The sequence below is a fragment of the Ciconia boyciana genome, chromosome 7, assembly GCF_034638445.1.
Source record: "Ciconia boyciana chromosome 7, ASM3463844v1, whole genome shotgun sequence".
Classification (NCBI taxonomy): domain Eukaryota; kingdom Metazoa; phylum Chordata; class Aves; order Ciconiiformes; family Ciconiidae; genus Ciconia; species Ciconia boyciana.
In genome coordinates this window covers 58,054,822-58,068,737 of record NC_132940.1, presented here as the reverse complement: position 1 = coordinate 58,068,737, position 13,916 = coordinate 58,054,822, and the positions used below count along the sequence as shown (strand labels likewise).

The window sequence follows — 13,916 nt, the reverse complement described above, 5'->3', positions numbered from 1 at the left end:
AGCCATGTGCAAATAGTTTAATTTTCCGTTTTGATGCTTATCTTTGTCTCCCGAATTTCATCGGAGAGGCTTTAATTGGCGTGTGGGTAATAGTTCCTAAATAATCCCTTATTAGATGACTTCAGAGGAGTTGCGAACCAATAACGTCTTAGTCCCAAAAGTGAAAGTAGAATTTGAAGGCGCAGGTCAGTTTTTGTCAAAGGGCTCATTCGAGCATCTTTGGGTTTGCTGAAAAAGCTAATTAAAGAATGTTTGAAGGTTAAAGTCATTATTCCGTGCTGTTGTCGTGCTACAAGTGAGCCGAGTTTTGTGAAAACACAAAGGGCAGAAGTCACAGAGGTGGATTACTGTCAGTCCAGGCTACAGAGGCACAGAGAGCTGTGGCATTAATTCCTATAGAAAGGTAGACAAACACAGTCACTGACTAACAACTTTCCCGCAGAGCCCTATTGTCTAAGCACTTTCTTTTGCTTTGGGGCTCTCTCCGAGTTGCTACAGGCGTAACCAGATCCAAGACTAGGTAACGGGGAGGCTTTCGGGCGCAGAACTCTTGACCTGTGAAACGATTTCCAAGACAAAAATAGCTGCGGGTCTTGGCGTTTCCCTCTCATATTCCTGTTCCCCTTCAGCCGTGCTAATTTATGCGTTACTTAGCGGAAAGTTAGCGGCGCACCGGAGCTCTGCCCGAGGCACTCGCTGCCTCCCGGTTGCTGCTGCCCGGTGCGCTCCGCGGGCCGCGGCTCCGGCGCTGCAGGGGCGGGGGGGACACGACGGCCCGGGAGCCTGACTGGCGGGGACGGCTCCGGAGACACGGAGGAACTTTGCGGGCCGCGGCCCCGCGCCCCAGCCGCGCTGCGCGGGAGCTGCGCGCCCCGGAGGCTGCGGGAGCGCACGGACGCGCCGCCTGTCCCGCACGCCGGGAAATCCCGTGGGGCTAATCCCGGCGGCCGTTAGCACCCGCTTGCTCCTTTGTGTGTGCGTGTGCGTGGACAGCAGGTTGCAGAACACCACACACAAAGATACGCGCCTACGCCGCGCAGCCGGGGCTCCTCAGCCGCGCCTCTCCGCCGCCCGCTGCCTTCGCCTCGGAGCCGGTTTGCCCCGCTCGCTCTTAAAGTCTAGATTTTTAGGTCTGGCTGCGACTACAGATCTCCCCAAATTCAAAGAAACAGATGTTTGGGCTGATTAGGGATGGGGCGCGGGGGGAGGGGAGGAGGGATCCCTGCAGCTGCAACTCAAAGAAATATATTGATAGAATATTTCAGTGGCAATAAATACGCAGAGATCAGCTCGACCTTGCGAGGTCTTTATTTTAATTTTTCCCCCCTATATACAAAAATCTTTATCAAACCTCTATTCTACGGCTTCAATAAACAGAACCCATTACCTCACGGCAGCTTTTGTTGGCCTGTATACAAGCGAGAACAAAATGGTTATTCAGGAGAACGCTTTCGATTTTTATTGTGTGTAGTATGCACAAAGAGCAGTGTTATTGTATTAAAAAGAACCATCTGTAGCAGAAACAATGGCATCAAATTATCTTTGAATACCCACTGCAAAAATATAAAGCTTTTTTATTATTCTTCTGCTGTACGGTGGGGGACAGAGAAGTGACTTTTTTGTTGTTGTGGGTGCATTCTTATAACACACACACACAAAATCAGCCATTTGGATTTTTTAAGCCATAAACGATTTTTTCCCCTCTTGTTCCAGGGACTGCAGTTAGAAGCTAGGGCTAGGACTTGGAGGTTGTGTAGGCAAACGGAAGGAGAGCCGGGGGAAGAAAAGCCGAAATGGATTCGTTCTCTGTCCTGGATGGAGGAGGAGAGGAGAGGAGAAGAGAAGGGGACGTGCGAGCTTCCTTCAACTGCCTCTGTCCGGTGAAAAGTGCTCAGACCCCCGGGGCTGAGCGGGGCTCAGGAGTCCGCGCGGACTTTCGCTCTAAGCTGCCAATCAAACCGCTAACTAGCCACCACCCTGCTCTGGCACCGACATGTAAGTAGCTGCAGCACAACTTTGACATTCACAGTTTTTCCCCCTCCTCCCCCGTGACCTTTAAAATGATCTGGAAACGTAGCTCCCACCTACGACCCGCCGCTCTGAGCTCCGCAGCCTTAACCCCGGGGACTCGCGTGGGGGTTTGGGCTCGGCTCAAATTGCGCGGTAGCCGATGGCGAGCCTACCGCCGGGCAGAAGCGCGCCCCGTCCGCAGGCTGCCGCTGCCCCGCCTGCCGGAGCGCACGGCCCGGGGGGCACCGCTGAGCTGGAGCGGAGCCGGGACACTCCCCTCCCGCCCCGGGGTGTTCCAGACGGGGCCGCTGTTTTGGCGTTCCCCCGTGGGGTGAGCCGCGGAGCGGGGGGCAGGTCCCAGCCGCGCAGCGCGCATCCCACTCGGCGGTAGGCGTTAAGCCGTCCCGCCGCTTCGAGCGATTTCCTTTGCCGGGAAGTGCCTCCGGCCGGGGCGCTCCGCAGGGGCGGCCGGGGCTGTGCGCGGGGTGCGGCGCAGCGGCCCGGGCGGGGGTTACCTGGGCGCGCAGGGGCGCGCAGGGGCGCGCAGCGCTGGCGCGGCGCCCGCGGCGGCTGCTCTCTGGCGCCCCCTGTCGGCGGCGCGGCGCGCAGCCCGCACCCTCCTGCCGGCGAGGCGGCGGCGCTCCCCGCCCGCGCCGCGGGCTTCCAGCCCCTCCCGGGAAAGGGGGGGGTCGGCCCCGGTGGGGCTCCCGGGGCCCCGCACGCTGAAAGAGGGGTTGCGCCGGAGGGGGGCCGCAGCGCATCCCCGGGCAGGGCTCTGGCTGGGCGGGGGGGGCCGTGCCCGGGGAAGTTGGGAATAAATCAATACGTTTGACTGCCTGGGTCTAACGCTGCCTTCTGACGCGCGGCAATTGGGTTTGGGAAAAGATCGATTTTGCCATTTTGGCTCATTATAATACCACTTAAAGGGAAGCTCTTTTTAGTTACAGTTAGCAAAGTTGAGGTTGGATTTTCCCCCTCTTTTTCCACCCTCTTTTTTTTTGGTAAGAATTTGGTAGATAAAGGTTAATCTTGGGCTGAATGATAGAGCTGTGATTGACAAGAGAAAAGGTGTTGAGGGCAGGTCGAGCTGTCTTATTTACAGCCCACTGCTTGCTATAGAGCCTTTGTTAGGACTGGAAAGCTAATTTAGTGCTGATCAAAAGCACCACAGAGTTAAAGGACTGGTAATGACTGCTAATTTCATTTCAGCCTCATAGATCCCCAACTGCTGTAATTAAAGACGTGCTATTTAAATACAGGTGAAGAGTTTTTGTAGTAGGGGGAAAGTGGGTAGCCGGTTACAATTTTATTTATACTTAATATGGTAAAAGACCAACGTTTGATTTATCATTTTAGCGATTTGCTTTTGTGCGATATTCTGCCCGTGCAGAGCAGGGCTGTGCGGCAGGGGCCGGCTGTGTGGAGGCAGGGTGAGGACAGCGCGCTGCAGACGAGGGATGCGAGCCCCCAGCTAGCGTGGGTTTATTTTATTTTTAATTATTCCCATCAAACGGCAGTCAAGAAACGTCGGGAGCGCTAGGGAGAGGGGAGACGGAGGGGCATGTGTCAGCTTTTAAGTGCCTCTGCGGAAGCTCGGGTCCTCGTATTATTATTATTTTTAATTAAATTATTTTACCACTCCACGGCTGGTTCGCCGGCTCTGAAACGATGTAATTTCACAACCGATATAACAGTTTCTTTCTGGGAAACATCAAAGGATAAAAGCTCTACATTTTCGTAGTTGGTTAAAAATGATACAAAAAAAAAAGACGAAGAATTTAGCCTTTAATCTCTTTTTATCCGCCGAGACTGAAGATCCGCACTCGACCCCGCCAAGCTCCGGCCTCTCCCCCTCTTCCGGGGCCGCGCCGGGCGGGAGGCGGCGCCGAGCGCGGGTGGCGGCGCCCCCTGTCGGCCGCGCCGGGTCCTCGCCGCCGCCGGCGGGAAACTTCCGCGGCGGAGACTGCGCCCGCGGTTAGAGCACGGGCGCGTGGACGGGATTAAGGGGAAGGCGAGAAGCCGGCGCCTGGAAGTGGGTTGGAGTGGCTGGGGGGGTTAAAGCCAGGACGGTGAAGCAGGGACAGGCCAGGTGAGCAGTCAGCCCAGCCCAGAAACCACGGAAGGGGAAGCCGCCTCCAGCTTGTGCCGTTTGCTCTGTGGATGTACAAACGTCTCAAAAAAAAAAAAAAAAAAAAAAAAAAAAAAAAAAAAAGCCAGCTAGGATTTGTTCCTAAGCAGAGCTTTCCGAAAGCCTGGGTCCTATAGAAATGTCGATATATGTTGCTCTCCCACACCTAGGAAGAGCAGGGGTGCTGCTGCGGGACCACGCCGCCAGCTCGGGCTCTGCTCGTCAGGCAGCGGGGCATCCTCAAAAGACCAACTTGTTTCATGGTAGCAGTAGGCACAAAAATAAGGACGAATTTTTTCCCCGTTCCCAGCTTCGGTGTTCCAGTGCTGTCAGGAAACGCCAGCCTTTCAGAGGCTTCTGCTCCTGTTTTCCTCCCAAGGTGTCTTAAATAAGTCAGCATTGACAGGTGTTGCTTGTGAGCAGCGTTGAACGTTTCCCTTTCATTAAGGAAAAAAAAAAAAAAATGCCATGTGTTTAAACCTGAAGCAATAAAGTCGTCTCACCTCCTCTACCCCCCCCCCCAAAAAAAACGGAGCAAAATAAACACCCCCTCCCCCAATTCCTGGCAAAGGAAGAAGCGTTATCTTAAGCGAATGCTTGGAGTGGGGTTTTTCTTCCTCACTGTGGAGATGACAGATTTAAAAGAAACCTGGGTGATATAAAACGATTAGCCAAAATATGTGAAGTGCTGCATTGTCACCAACTTTTTAGATGAACTAGCTACTTATTTCATAGGCATCTGCACAGCTCTGCGGAGTGCATGTGACGGCGGTATTTGCGAGTTGCGGTGGTACCCAGCACGGTTTATGCGTCTTGCGTGCGAGGAGAAACTCTAATGGCAACCAAATTATTTCTGCTAAATTTGGGTTATTTTGTATCTCCTGTTGACAGCCTGAATGGAAGTCATAATACCGCCGTTTTTCTATTAAATGAATCCTATGGTTGTTGGTCTCACAATAAACTTTTCACTGTAGAAATTATATACGAATAGCTTTTTTTTCCAAGATTATTGTTTGTCGCGCTGAGTATACTTTCTCCATTCTCTCAGTTTGATCTCCGCTTGAGACTCCTAACAAGGCAGTTCTGTAGTAACAGCGCCCAAAATAAAGACATAGCATTTGCTATAAATAATAGCAAGAGCCCTGCACAGATTTCCTGCACAACGGAATTCCCAGATTTCCTTTACTGTTTCTTTAGTTAGCATGCGTTGGGTATATATAACTCTGAAATTAAGCAAAAATATACATCTGTATAGATCTGCCAAGCTAGCTATAAACAGAGATATTATATGTCAGTTACCACAGGAAACGGAAAAAATACAGAGCGGCTGGTACACACGGTTTAACGTCAGGAGGCACTTTACAAAAAATTCAGTGACTCCTGCTGAAAGGTGGATGATTAACCCGGTTCCAGGAGAGGGGCTGTTAGGGCTCCCCTTAGGAACGGCACTTCTGAGGGGGGCTGTAAAGGGGTCGTAAACTCCCCCTCCTAAGGGCAGAAGCTGGCACGTAAAATCAAGGGTCCCGAGTGATTGCTTTAACCAAAATGCGGTTTTCCTGGGCTCAGCCTGCAGCTCAGCTGCCGGGTGTTGCTCTGCGGAGGTTACTCAAGGGAGCAAATGCTGTAAATCGGGAATGGGGTCCCTGGCTTGGCAGACAGCTGGCAGCGAGGGGGGTTAGCTCTGTGCTCGTGCTCGTTCATCTCCGCTTGGAGGAAAAGTGCATTTTTTGTTTACTTATGCCTTTTGGAGGAGGTTTTTGGGATGCCGGCAATTCCTACAGCTCGCTCTCGAGCGGTGGAAGGGGAGGCGTGAAGAAACAAACCAGAAGAGCGATTTCAAATGCCAATTTCCCACTTCACCTTTCCTTTCTTCTCCCTCAGCCTCGCCCCGGCACCTGCTGCCCTTGGCCCCTGCCTGCCCGCAGCTCTGCCCCTGCCCTTCCCGCCGCTGCAGCAAGCCGAGCCCGGTGGGCACCCCCGTGGGCCTTTCGCCCCGCGTTCATCCGGCCCCACCGGGAAGGCTTCTGCGGGGACAGGCGGGGCGTTTGGAGAAGCCCCGCTCACCCGTGATTTCCACAGAAAAAGGGCTGTGACACCCCCCCAGCCCACACCCGCACCCCCAACCCAGCCCAGAGGTGCTCCAGAGCCTTAGGTGCCTAAACCGCTTCTCCCGTCCCCGCCGGCCGCACGCACGTCCGTGGCCTGAGCCCGGGAGGAGGGTGCCGAGGGGGCAGCGGGGTCCCCTTCGCTGCCCCGGGGGAGCTGCCTGTCCCCTCCCGCGGCCTGAGGCACCCTCGCCTCCTCCCATGCGCCGCAGCTTCCTCCGGCAAAGGCTCTTGCAGGTCTTTGGGTGGAGGACAGTGGATAGACGCATGGGAAGGGTTGTTGTTGTTATTATTTATAGCAGCGTCTCTCTGCTCCGATTACGCGCCGTCTAAATATGAATTCACAGTATAGACAGCTAGTCTATAATTTGAATTAAAATCCCCCCAACGCGCCCGTCGCTGGAGAATTCTGAAATCACAAGCCTAAGTTGACACAATGAGCCCATGGTGTCAATAAACCATGGGCGAGATGGGGAGATTGTCACTCCAGACCATAACAGTTCTGAAAGTGTCATTACCGTCTGTCCTGTCAATGAGCTCCAAATTAGGGACTATGAGGAACAGCGAGATAAAAGTCACCGTCTTGGCTCCATTATGGGCGATCGTGTCACTGATCTGAGAATCACTGGAAAGGGCTTTTTTTCAATCCCCCCTCTTTTTTTTTTTTTTTTTTAAATGTACTTTTCAAACCATGCCTCGGGATGCCAGGGTTTGAGGTGCGCTGAGGAGAGAAGCAACCTTGAAGCACCCCAGGCTGTGCCTCAGGCGTTCCCATTGAAACTGCCAGAGCTTCTTTGGGAAACGGTGTGAATTCAATGGAGGAGCCGGAATAATTCCATCAAAACTGCGCTGGGGCCAAAGAGGACTTCATTTGATTGGGGCGACACGTGTGATCCCATGAACAGACACTTTTTTACCCCATTATTTTCTTAAGTCAACACAAAGGTGGTGAAGGGGAAAGAGGGAAATAAAATAGAAGCCTCAACTTTAGCAAGAGACAATACATCTCTCTTTGAGATAGCCCCTTCCAGGCACCGAGACTTTCAGAAAATGTCCCCAATCTCTCTCTCCTGCGAGCCTGAGAGAGTTAAGGGGACTCATTCAGGACTTGGAAACCCTCAATTCTGGATTTTCGTGCCTTTGTGGGTTTAAGCAAAGCAGTTAGCGTTCTTCAGGAGGGGTTTTGTGTTTAATATACATGAGTTCATTCAACTACAAAGGGAAAAGAAAACTCATTTGTTCTTATAAAACTAGGAAGGAAAGATAACTTCAAATAGACTGCTAAGAAGGATCCTGCTCGAGGGGCTGCCTCCCCGCGAAAGGGCCTGCCTTCAACTGTAATTTCTCCCCGTGATGTTGTGCAGTAATTCCTGAGTTTACCCTCGCCACCGGCGCTTGATTTTCTGGTTTATTTTTAAGGTCATGTAAGAAAAAGTACGGGCTTCAGTCATACTCTCCCCCGGGAGGGAGGTGCGGGGAGCTTTCTGTTAGGCGCAGGGAAAAAACCGCGGAGAGTTTGAGGAGGCTGTGGGCTCTCTATGAAGAGTCCTGGAATCGTGTTTGGGCAATCGGCTTCTCCATTTATTGAGAAGCCTTTTGAGAGCGACTTCGAGAGCTGGTGTGTGCGAGTCGGCTCTTCTGCTGTTCACGGTGCGCGCTAAACTCGTCCCAGGATCCGAGCTCTATTTATTTTGCCAATTTCCCTTCTCGTAGCTCTGGAGAAAGATGGAGCCGGTTCTTTTCTTTCTCTGTTAGGTTTAGCCTCCCCGCGTTTCGTGTTCCATCGCCCTCAGCTCCGCAGCAGCGCGCTCACGCATGCGGTGGTCGCCGGGGGGAGGTGGCGGAGGGGCCGCCGGCGGGGCACGGCGGAACCCGCCGCCGCGGGCGGGCGAGGGGAGCGATCGGCGGCGCGGGGGAGCCGCCGCCGCGTCCCCCGCCGCCCCCGGGCCCCGCGGCGCGGAGGGGGCTCGGGCCGTGCGCTGGCCGCGCGTGTGCTCGCCCTGCGGTTCCAGCAGGGAGAAGGAGGATGAAAGGGGAGGCCGGGAGGAACGCGGAGCTCCCTCGGCATTCCCCGGCTTTCAAGGGTCCTTAGAGCCCTTGAACGAAATTATTGGGCGAAATTGGGTCTGGCGGGAGCGGTTGTCACTCGTCCCCCTCCTTGGTTCGTAGGTGTAATGCCACTTCTGAGAGCGACCATCGGGCTGCTTGCTGGACAGGCAGGCACAAAAAGGAGATTAAACCGTTTTAAATAATAATAAAAAATATCCAAAACGTAAGCAAAGGGGATTACACTTGCTCCAGCGCCTCGCTTCCCCCCAGATTCCCCGAACAGCCGCCCTCGGGCCTCGCAGAGAGGGTGGCCTGGCCCGGCCCGGCCCGGCCCGGCCCGGCCCGCGGCAGCGGCGGGGAGCTCGGCGGGACGCGGGCCGGGCGCGCTGCCGCCCTCGCCCACGCTCGGCCCCGCCAAACTTTCAGCTCGTTGAGCTCTGTTTTTTTCGCTGCCCGCCGGTTGTCGCTGGGTCTCGGTCCGTCGCCGTGTGAGATATTTATTTGGCTGAGGAAACCTCGCACTTTCCCCACCTGGGGAGCGTGCGGGAGCCCGGGGAAAGGCGGCCCCGGCGGGTCGGGCAGCGGGGCCCGTCCGCCGCCCCTGCCCCTCCGCCGGGTCCGGACCCACGCGAAACTTGTTTTTTATTCTAGGGCGTTCCAGGGTGTATCTCCCCAACTGTTCCTTGGGACGCTACCGCGAACTCACCGTGTTCTACTGGAAGTTCCCCAGAGATTTGGGTATAGTGAGTGCGCGAAAACTTCCCTGGCTAACTTCGGGTCCTGAGCGCTTGGCTGTTACACCATCGGAGGGCGAGGAGGAAATCTCTCCGTACATTTTCGTCTTCACATTTATTCTTTTTTTTTTTACATAATGAAATTAAAACTTTTGGAGCTCGCAGTTGACGTTTTGCAGAAAATTGAGTTATCAAGGCAGTAATTATTTCACAGGGAGATAAAACTCTCATAGCCCTAACTGTCAAATAGGGCCCTTTTCAGATTTTAATTACAAAATAAAATTAGTCTGCTCTTCCTCGGAAGGGTTTGTGAGTGGCTAAACAGAGCTTTCCCCAATACTGGTGGTCGTCAAACTCTGCTAATTAGCAATGCTGAGAAATTCCAGTTAACAAGGACATTCTCTAAGTCTCTGCAGGTTCCCTGCCGTTCGCCTTCATTTCCATAAGAAGATTAAGAGTGGAGGGGAACACACTCAAATGCAGATGCAGAAAAGAAGCGTTTTTAACAAGCATCATAATAGTAAGATGCTTGGCTAGTTCTCACCTAATTACTGCAAGTTAAACCTCTATTTGCAGCTAAGGACAAAAAATGGAGCTGCAATCTCCCATCTCCACAAGACTGCTTAATAGTTTGCTTTAGATTGGTTACTAGCAGGTTCAGGAAAAAAATAATATGAAAATGTGTATATTCTTTCCGATACAGTTAACACGATAGGTTGTATCCTTAGGGCTTTTAGAGAAATCGGCGAGTATTAGGACAATAAATACGTAAAATCCAAGTAGTTAACATTCATTTTCTTTTAAAGAAACTCATAACCTGGAAATAAGAGTGCGGGTGCCGCAGAACCCATCGCTGACAACATTTGCAGACTATTTGTTTAATGTAAGCACTTTTCATTTCCATAAATTATACCAAGGGCAACGATTTTTTAAATCCACCCAGATTAAACCATCCCTCCGCAGGCCTCCCTTCCGACATGGCTATTTCTTCCAGAGCGTGGTGGTGTTATTGTCGTTAATACAGAAAACTCGGGGACCATTGCGTCTTTTTTATTTCACGGCCAGCACCCCGGTCTGCCTCTGCTTCCGCCTGGGCGTGGGGGTGCGTGTTCCCAACCCAGCACACCTCCACACCCCGGGGAAAGGGAGAAAATGCCCCCAAGAGCCATCACCCTCACCTTATTTTCTGTAGCGCATTATTATGTATGTATGCCAGAGAGTTTACTGCATCGATAATTAAAATAGTTAATTAAAATAGAGCTGTAAATACTCCCGATCACACACTTGTTAGGCATTTCCCATCCGTTCTTCCTATGATAAATGCAATTAGGAAAGGGCCGCGCCCCGAAAGGCCTCCAGCGTGCACAGGGCAGCCCACGCCGCCCTGGTCCTGCGTGGAGTCCCGGGCCGCGCACCCCACGCACCTCCCACAGCTACAGCCGGAGCAAAAACTACACTTCGCTTGTGCACCACCAACCCTCAGCTACCACCAACCCTCACCAACCCTCATCGTTTATTACGATGAACAAACACCACCGCCACCCCCCCTTTTTTTTAAAAAACCTTAATTATCCCTAAGATTATTTTTTTAATAACGTTATCGACTGCAGAGCAAAGGGAGAACAACGAGAAAGTAAACAGCCGCCGTGCCCTCAGGAGTGTCCGGACAATCAGAACCCGTTTATACCCCGCATCTCGTAATTTGCACCTATTTTTCGACGGTTTAACCTGTCACTTCTCCACGGGTTATATATACATTTTCGAATTAAAAACATTAAACCCGACAGGGTTTATTTGCATAATCCGCGCACAGAACAAGGGGCACGCTCGTTCGCTGGCGGTTTTTTATTATTATTATTATTTAGACCGGGCGTAATTGCCGGGTCCCTTCCCCCCCCGCCCCGGCTCCCGTCCCTCTCCCGGCTCCCGGCGGCGCCTCCCCGCCCGGGGCGCGGCGGAGCCGGCAGGGGGCGCCGCAGCGCCGCGGCTGAGCCCGCGCGGGGCGCCCGGGCGCTGCCCCGGCCCCCGCCCGCTCCGCGCCCGCCGAGCCCGCCCGCGCCCCGGCCCCCCGCGCGGGGGTCCCCCGCCGCCCCTCGCCCCCTCCGGCGGAACGCTGTGATTCCCCTGATCGGACCGAAAGGCGGAGCAGCCCCGCCGGGGCGGGGGAGGCGCGGAGCGGCGCGGGGCACCGCGGATGGGGCGGCGGGGGCGGGCGTGGCGGCGGCGCGCGTGGAGCGGGGCCGGCGAGCGGCTCCCCCCGCTCCCGCTCCGGGCCCGCTCTCCCCTCCTTCCTTTGTCGTCAAGTGCGTTTTAGCAACAAAGATCCCAACAAGAGAGTGGAAGTAAACTTAGCCGGGGCTTTGTGCGGCCCGTGTAGCGACAACAAGAGAAACAAAACTACCTATTTGTAGCGCCGGGCCGCGCTCCCCCCGCGCTGCGCGCCCACCCAGCGCCGCCCGCGCCCGCACCATGGGCGCCGGGTAACGTTATGCCACCGGGTCCGGCCGCGCCCGCGGGACGGAGCGCGCCCCGGCCCCCTCCCCAGCCCGTGCAGAGGGGGTCCCTGCCCCGCTTTGTGTTGCGCGGGGACGGCATTTGGGGGACCCGTGTTTGCACTGGACGGCCCCCGTCCTCCGAGGCCGGAGGCTGGAGGGCAGGGCTCGGCGTCGCGTGCCACGGCCGGCGCGGAGCAGGGCCCGGCGGTGGCCGGGAGAAGGGCACAGCCTCTCCCCGGGCCGCGCCGTGCGAACTCGCCTCCCCGGCGGCGGCAGGCAGCGGGGCGGCCCGGGAGAGGCGCGACGCAGGACCCGGCTGGGGGCTCCGCTTTCACGGGGACCCCACGCCCGCGGCGGCCCGGGCTCGGGGCGCTGGGCCGGCCTGGCCGGGGCGAGCGCTGCACACGCAGGGCCCCGCGCAGCCGGGCGGCCCCTCCGTCCCCGGGGACACTGGTAAAGGGGGGTGGGAGCCGGGGGGAAGCCGTTCCCGCTCCGCTCCCCCCACGGCTTCTCCCAGCCCCAAGCCAACACCAACTTAAAAAAAAAAAAAAAAAAAAAAAACACGTAGCAACAATGCTGTTTACCCACTTCCTCCAAAAGGCGTGTGTGACCTGTTGCTGGAAGGGGCGATACAAAGGCTTCCCAGTGGCTGCCTGGGCCGCCTCCGGGCCCGCCTCCCCCGCCGAGCCGTCCCGGCGGCTGCGAGCCCCCGCCCCGTTTCATGCAAAACCAGGGGTAGAGACTTGTCCTCAGTGGCGGAGCCGCCGCGCGCTGATTGGCCGGGGCGAACACATTTATTCCCTGACAAGCCCCCATCACATGGATGGTTGTCTATTAACTTGTTCAAAAAAGTATCAGGAGTTGTCAAGGCAGAGAGAGAGAGTGTGTGTGTTTGCAAAAGGGGGTAAAGTAGTTTGCTGGCTCTTTAAGACTGAGGTGGAGAGAGAGAGCGACTGAGCGGCAGGCAGAGAAAAGGGAAAAAGGAGGAAGAAGAAGTTTTTTAAAATCAAGGCTCCGGCGGTAATAATAGCAGTTATTAGCATTATTAATCCATCGGCGAAGAGGAAGATCCTGATCTTGATCCAAGCGTGGTTTTGGGGAGTCCCCCTCCCCCCTTTCCTACCCCTCCCTAGGAAAAAAAAAAAAAAAAAAAAAAAGTCCGGCTTGGGACTTCGCTGCGGCTGCTCCTCGCTTCTCTGCTCAAGGCTGGTTCCAGGCAAAAGTAGTTTGAATGTACAACATGATGGAAACCGAGCTGAAACCTCCCGCCCCCCAGCAAACTTCGGGGGGAGGCACAGGCAACTCCAACTCGGCCGCCAACAACCAGAAGAACAGCCCGGACCGGGTCAAGCGCCCGATGAACGCGTTCATGGTGTGGTCCCGCGGCCAGCGGCGGAAAATGGCCCAGGAGAACCCGAAGATGCACAACTCCGAGATCAGCAAGCGGCTCGGGGCGGAGTGGAAACTTTTATCCGAGGCGGAAAAGAGACCCTTCATTGACGAAGCCAAGCGGCTCAGAGCTCTGCACATGAAGGAGCACCCGGATTATAAATACCGACCCCGGAGGAAAACCAAGACCCTCATGAAGAAGGATAAGTACACGTTGCCGGGGGGCTTGCTGGCACCGGGCACCAATACCATGACGACTGGGGTAGGGGTTGGGGCCACCTTGGGAGCTGGGGTGAACCAGAGGATGGACAGTTACGCGCACATGAACGGCTGGACCAACGGAGGCTATGGGATGATGCAAGAGCAGCTCGGCTACTCGCAGCACCCGGGCTTGAACGCGCACAACGCGGCGCAGATGCAGCCCATGCACCGCTACGACGTGAGCGCCCTGCAGTACAACTCCATGACCAGCTCGCAGACTTACATGAACGGATCGCCTACCTACAGCATGTCTTACTCCCAGCAAGGGACCCCGGGCATGGCCCTGGGCTCCATGGGCTCGGTGGTCAAGACGGAATCCAGCTCCAGTCCCCCCGTAGTCACTTCCTCGTCTCATTCAAGGGCTCCTTGCCAAGCTGGGGACCTTCGGGACATGATCAGCATGTATCTACCAGGTGCTGAAGTACCAGAACCAGCTGCCCCAAGCAGACTTCATATGTCCCAACACTACCAGAGTGCACCTGTTCCTGGCACAGCCATTAATGGCACACTCCCTCTATCACATATGTAAGACAAAGGGGCCGGGGGGTGGGGGAAAGGAAAACTAAACAAAACAAACAAACAACAAAAAAACTTTTATTAGAAATTCTGGACTTTTTTTTTTTTTTGGACTATTTTTGTACAGAGAAAACTCGGGGCGGGGGGGGGGGGGGAGGGCGGGCAGAAATTAAACCGACAAGGAACTTGTATAGATCTCGGAGGGGAAGCAGCTACACAAAACTTTTAA

At 55.0% G+C, this 13,916-nt stretch overlaps 1 protein-coding gene across 1 annotated transcript; it reads left to right on the top strand.

Moving 5' to 3' along the window:
- Positions 1-12,752: 12,752 nt before the first annotated feature.
- On the top strand, positions 12,753-13,700 carry SOX2 (SRY-box transcription factor 2). The gene has a single exon (XM_072867863.1). The coding sequence runs from the start codon at positions 12,753-12,755 to the stop codon at positions 13,698-13,700; it is 948 nt and encodes a 315-aa protein (XP_072723964.1).
- Positions 13,701-13,916: the final 216 nt, after the last annotated feature.

Bases quoted from the DNA above. Each gene is read 5' to 3' on its own strand.
- SOX2 (XM_072867863.1), top strand. From the start codon at position 12,753: ATGTACAACATGATGGAAACCGAGCTGAAACCTCCCGCCCCCCAGCAA.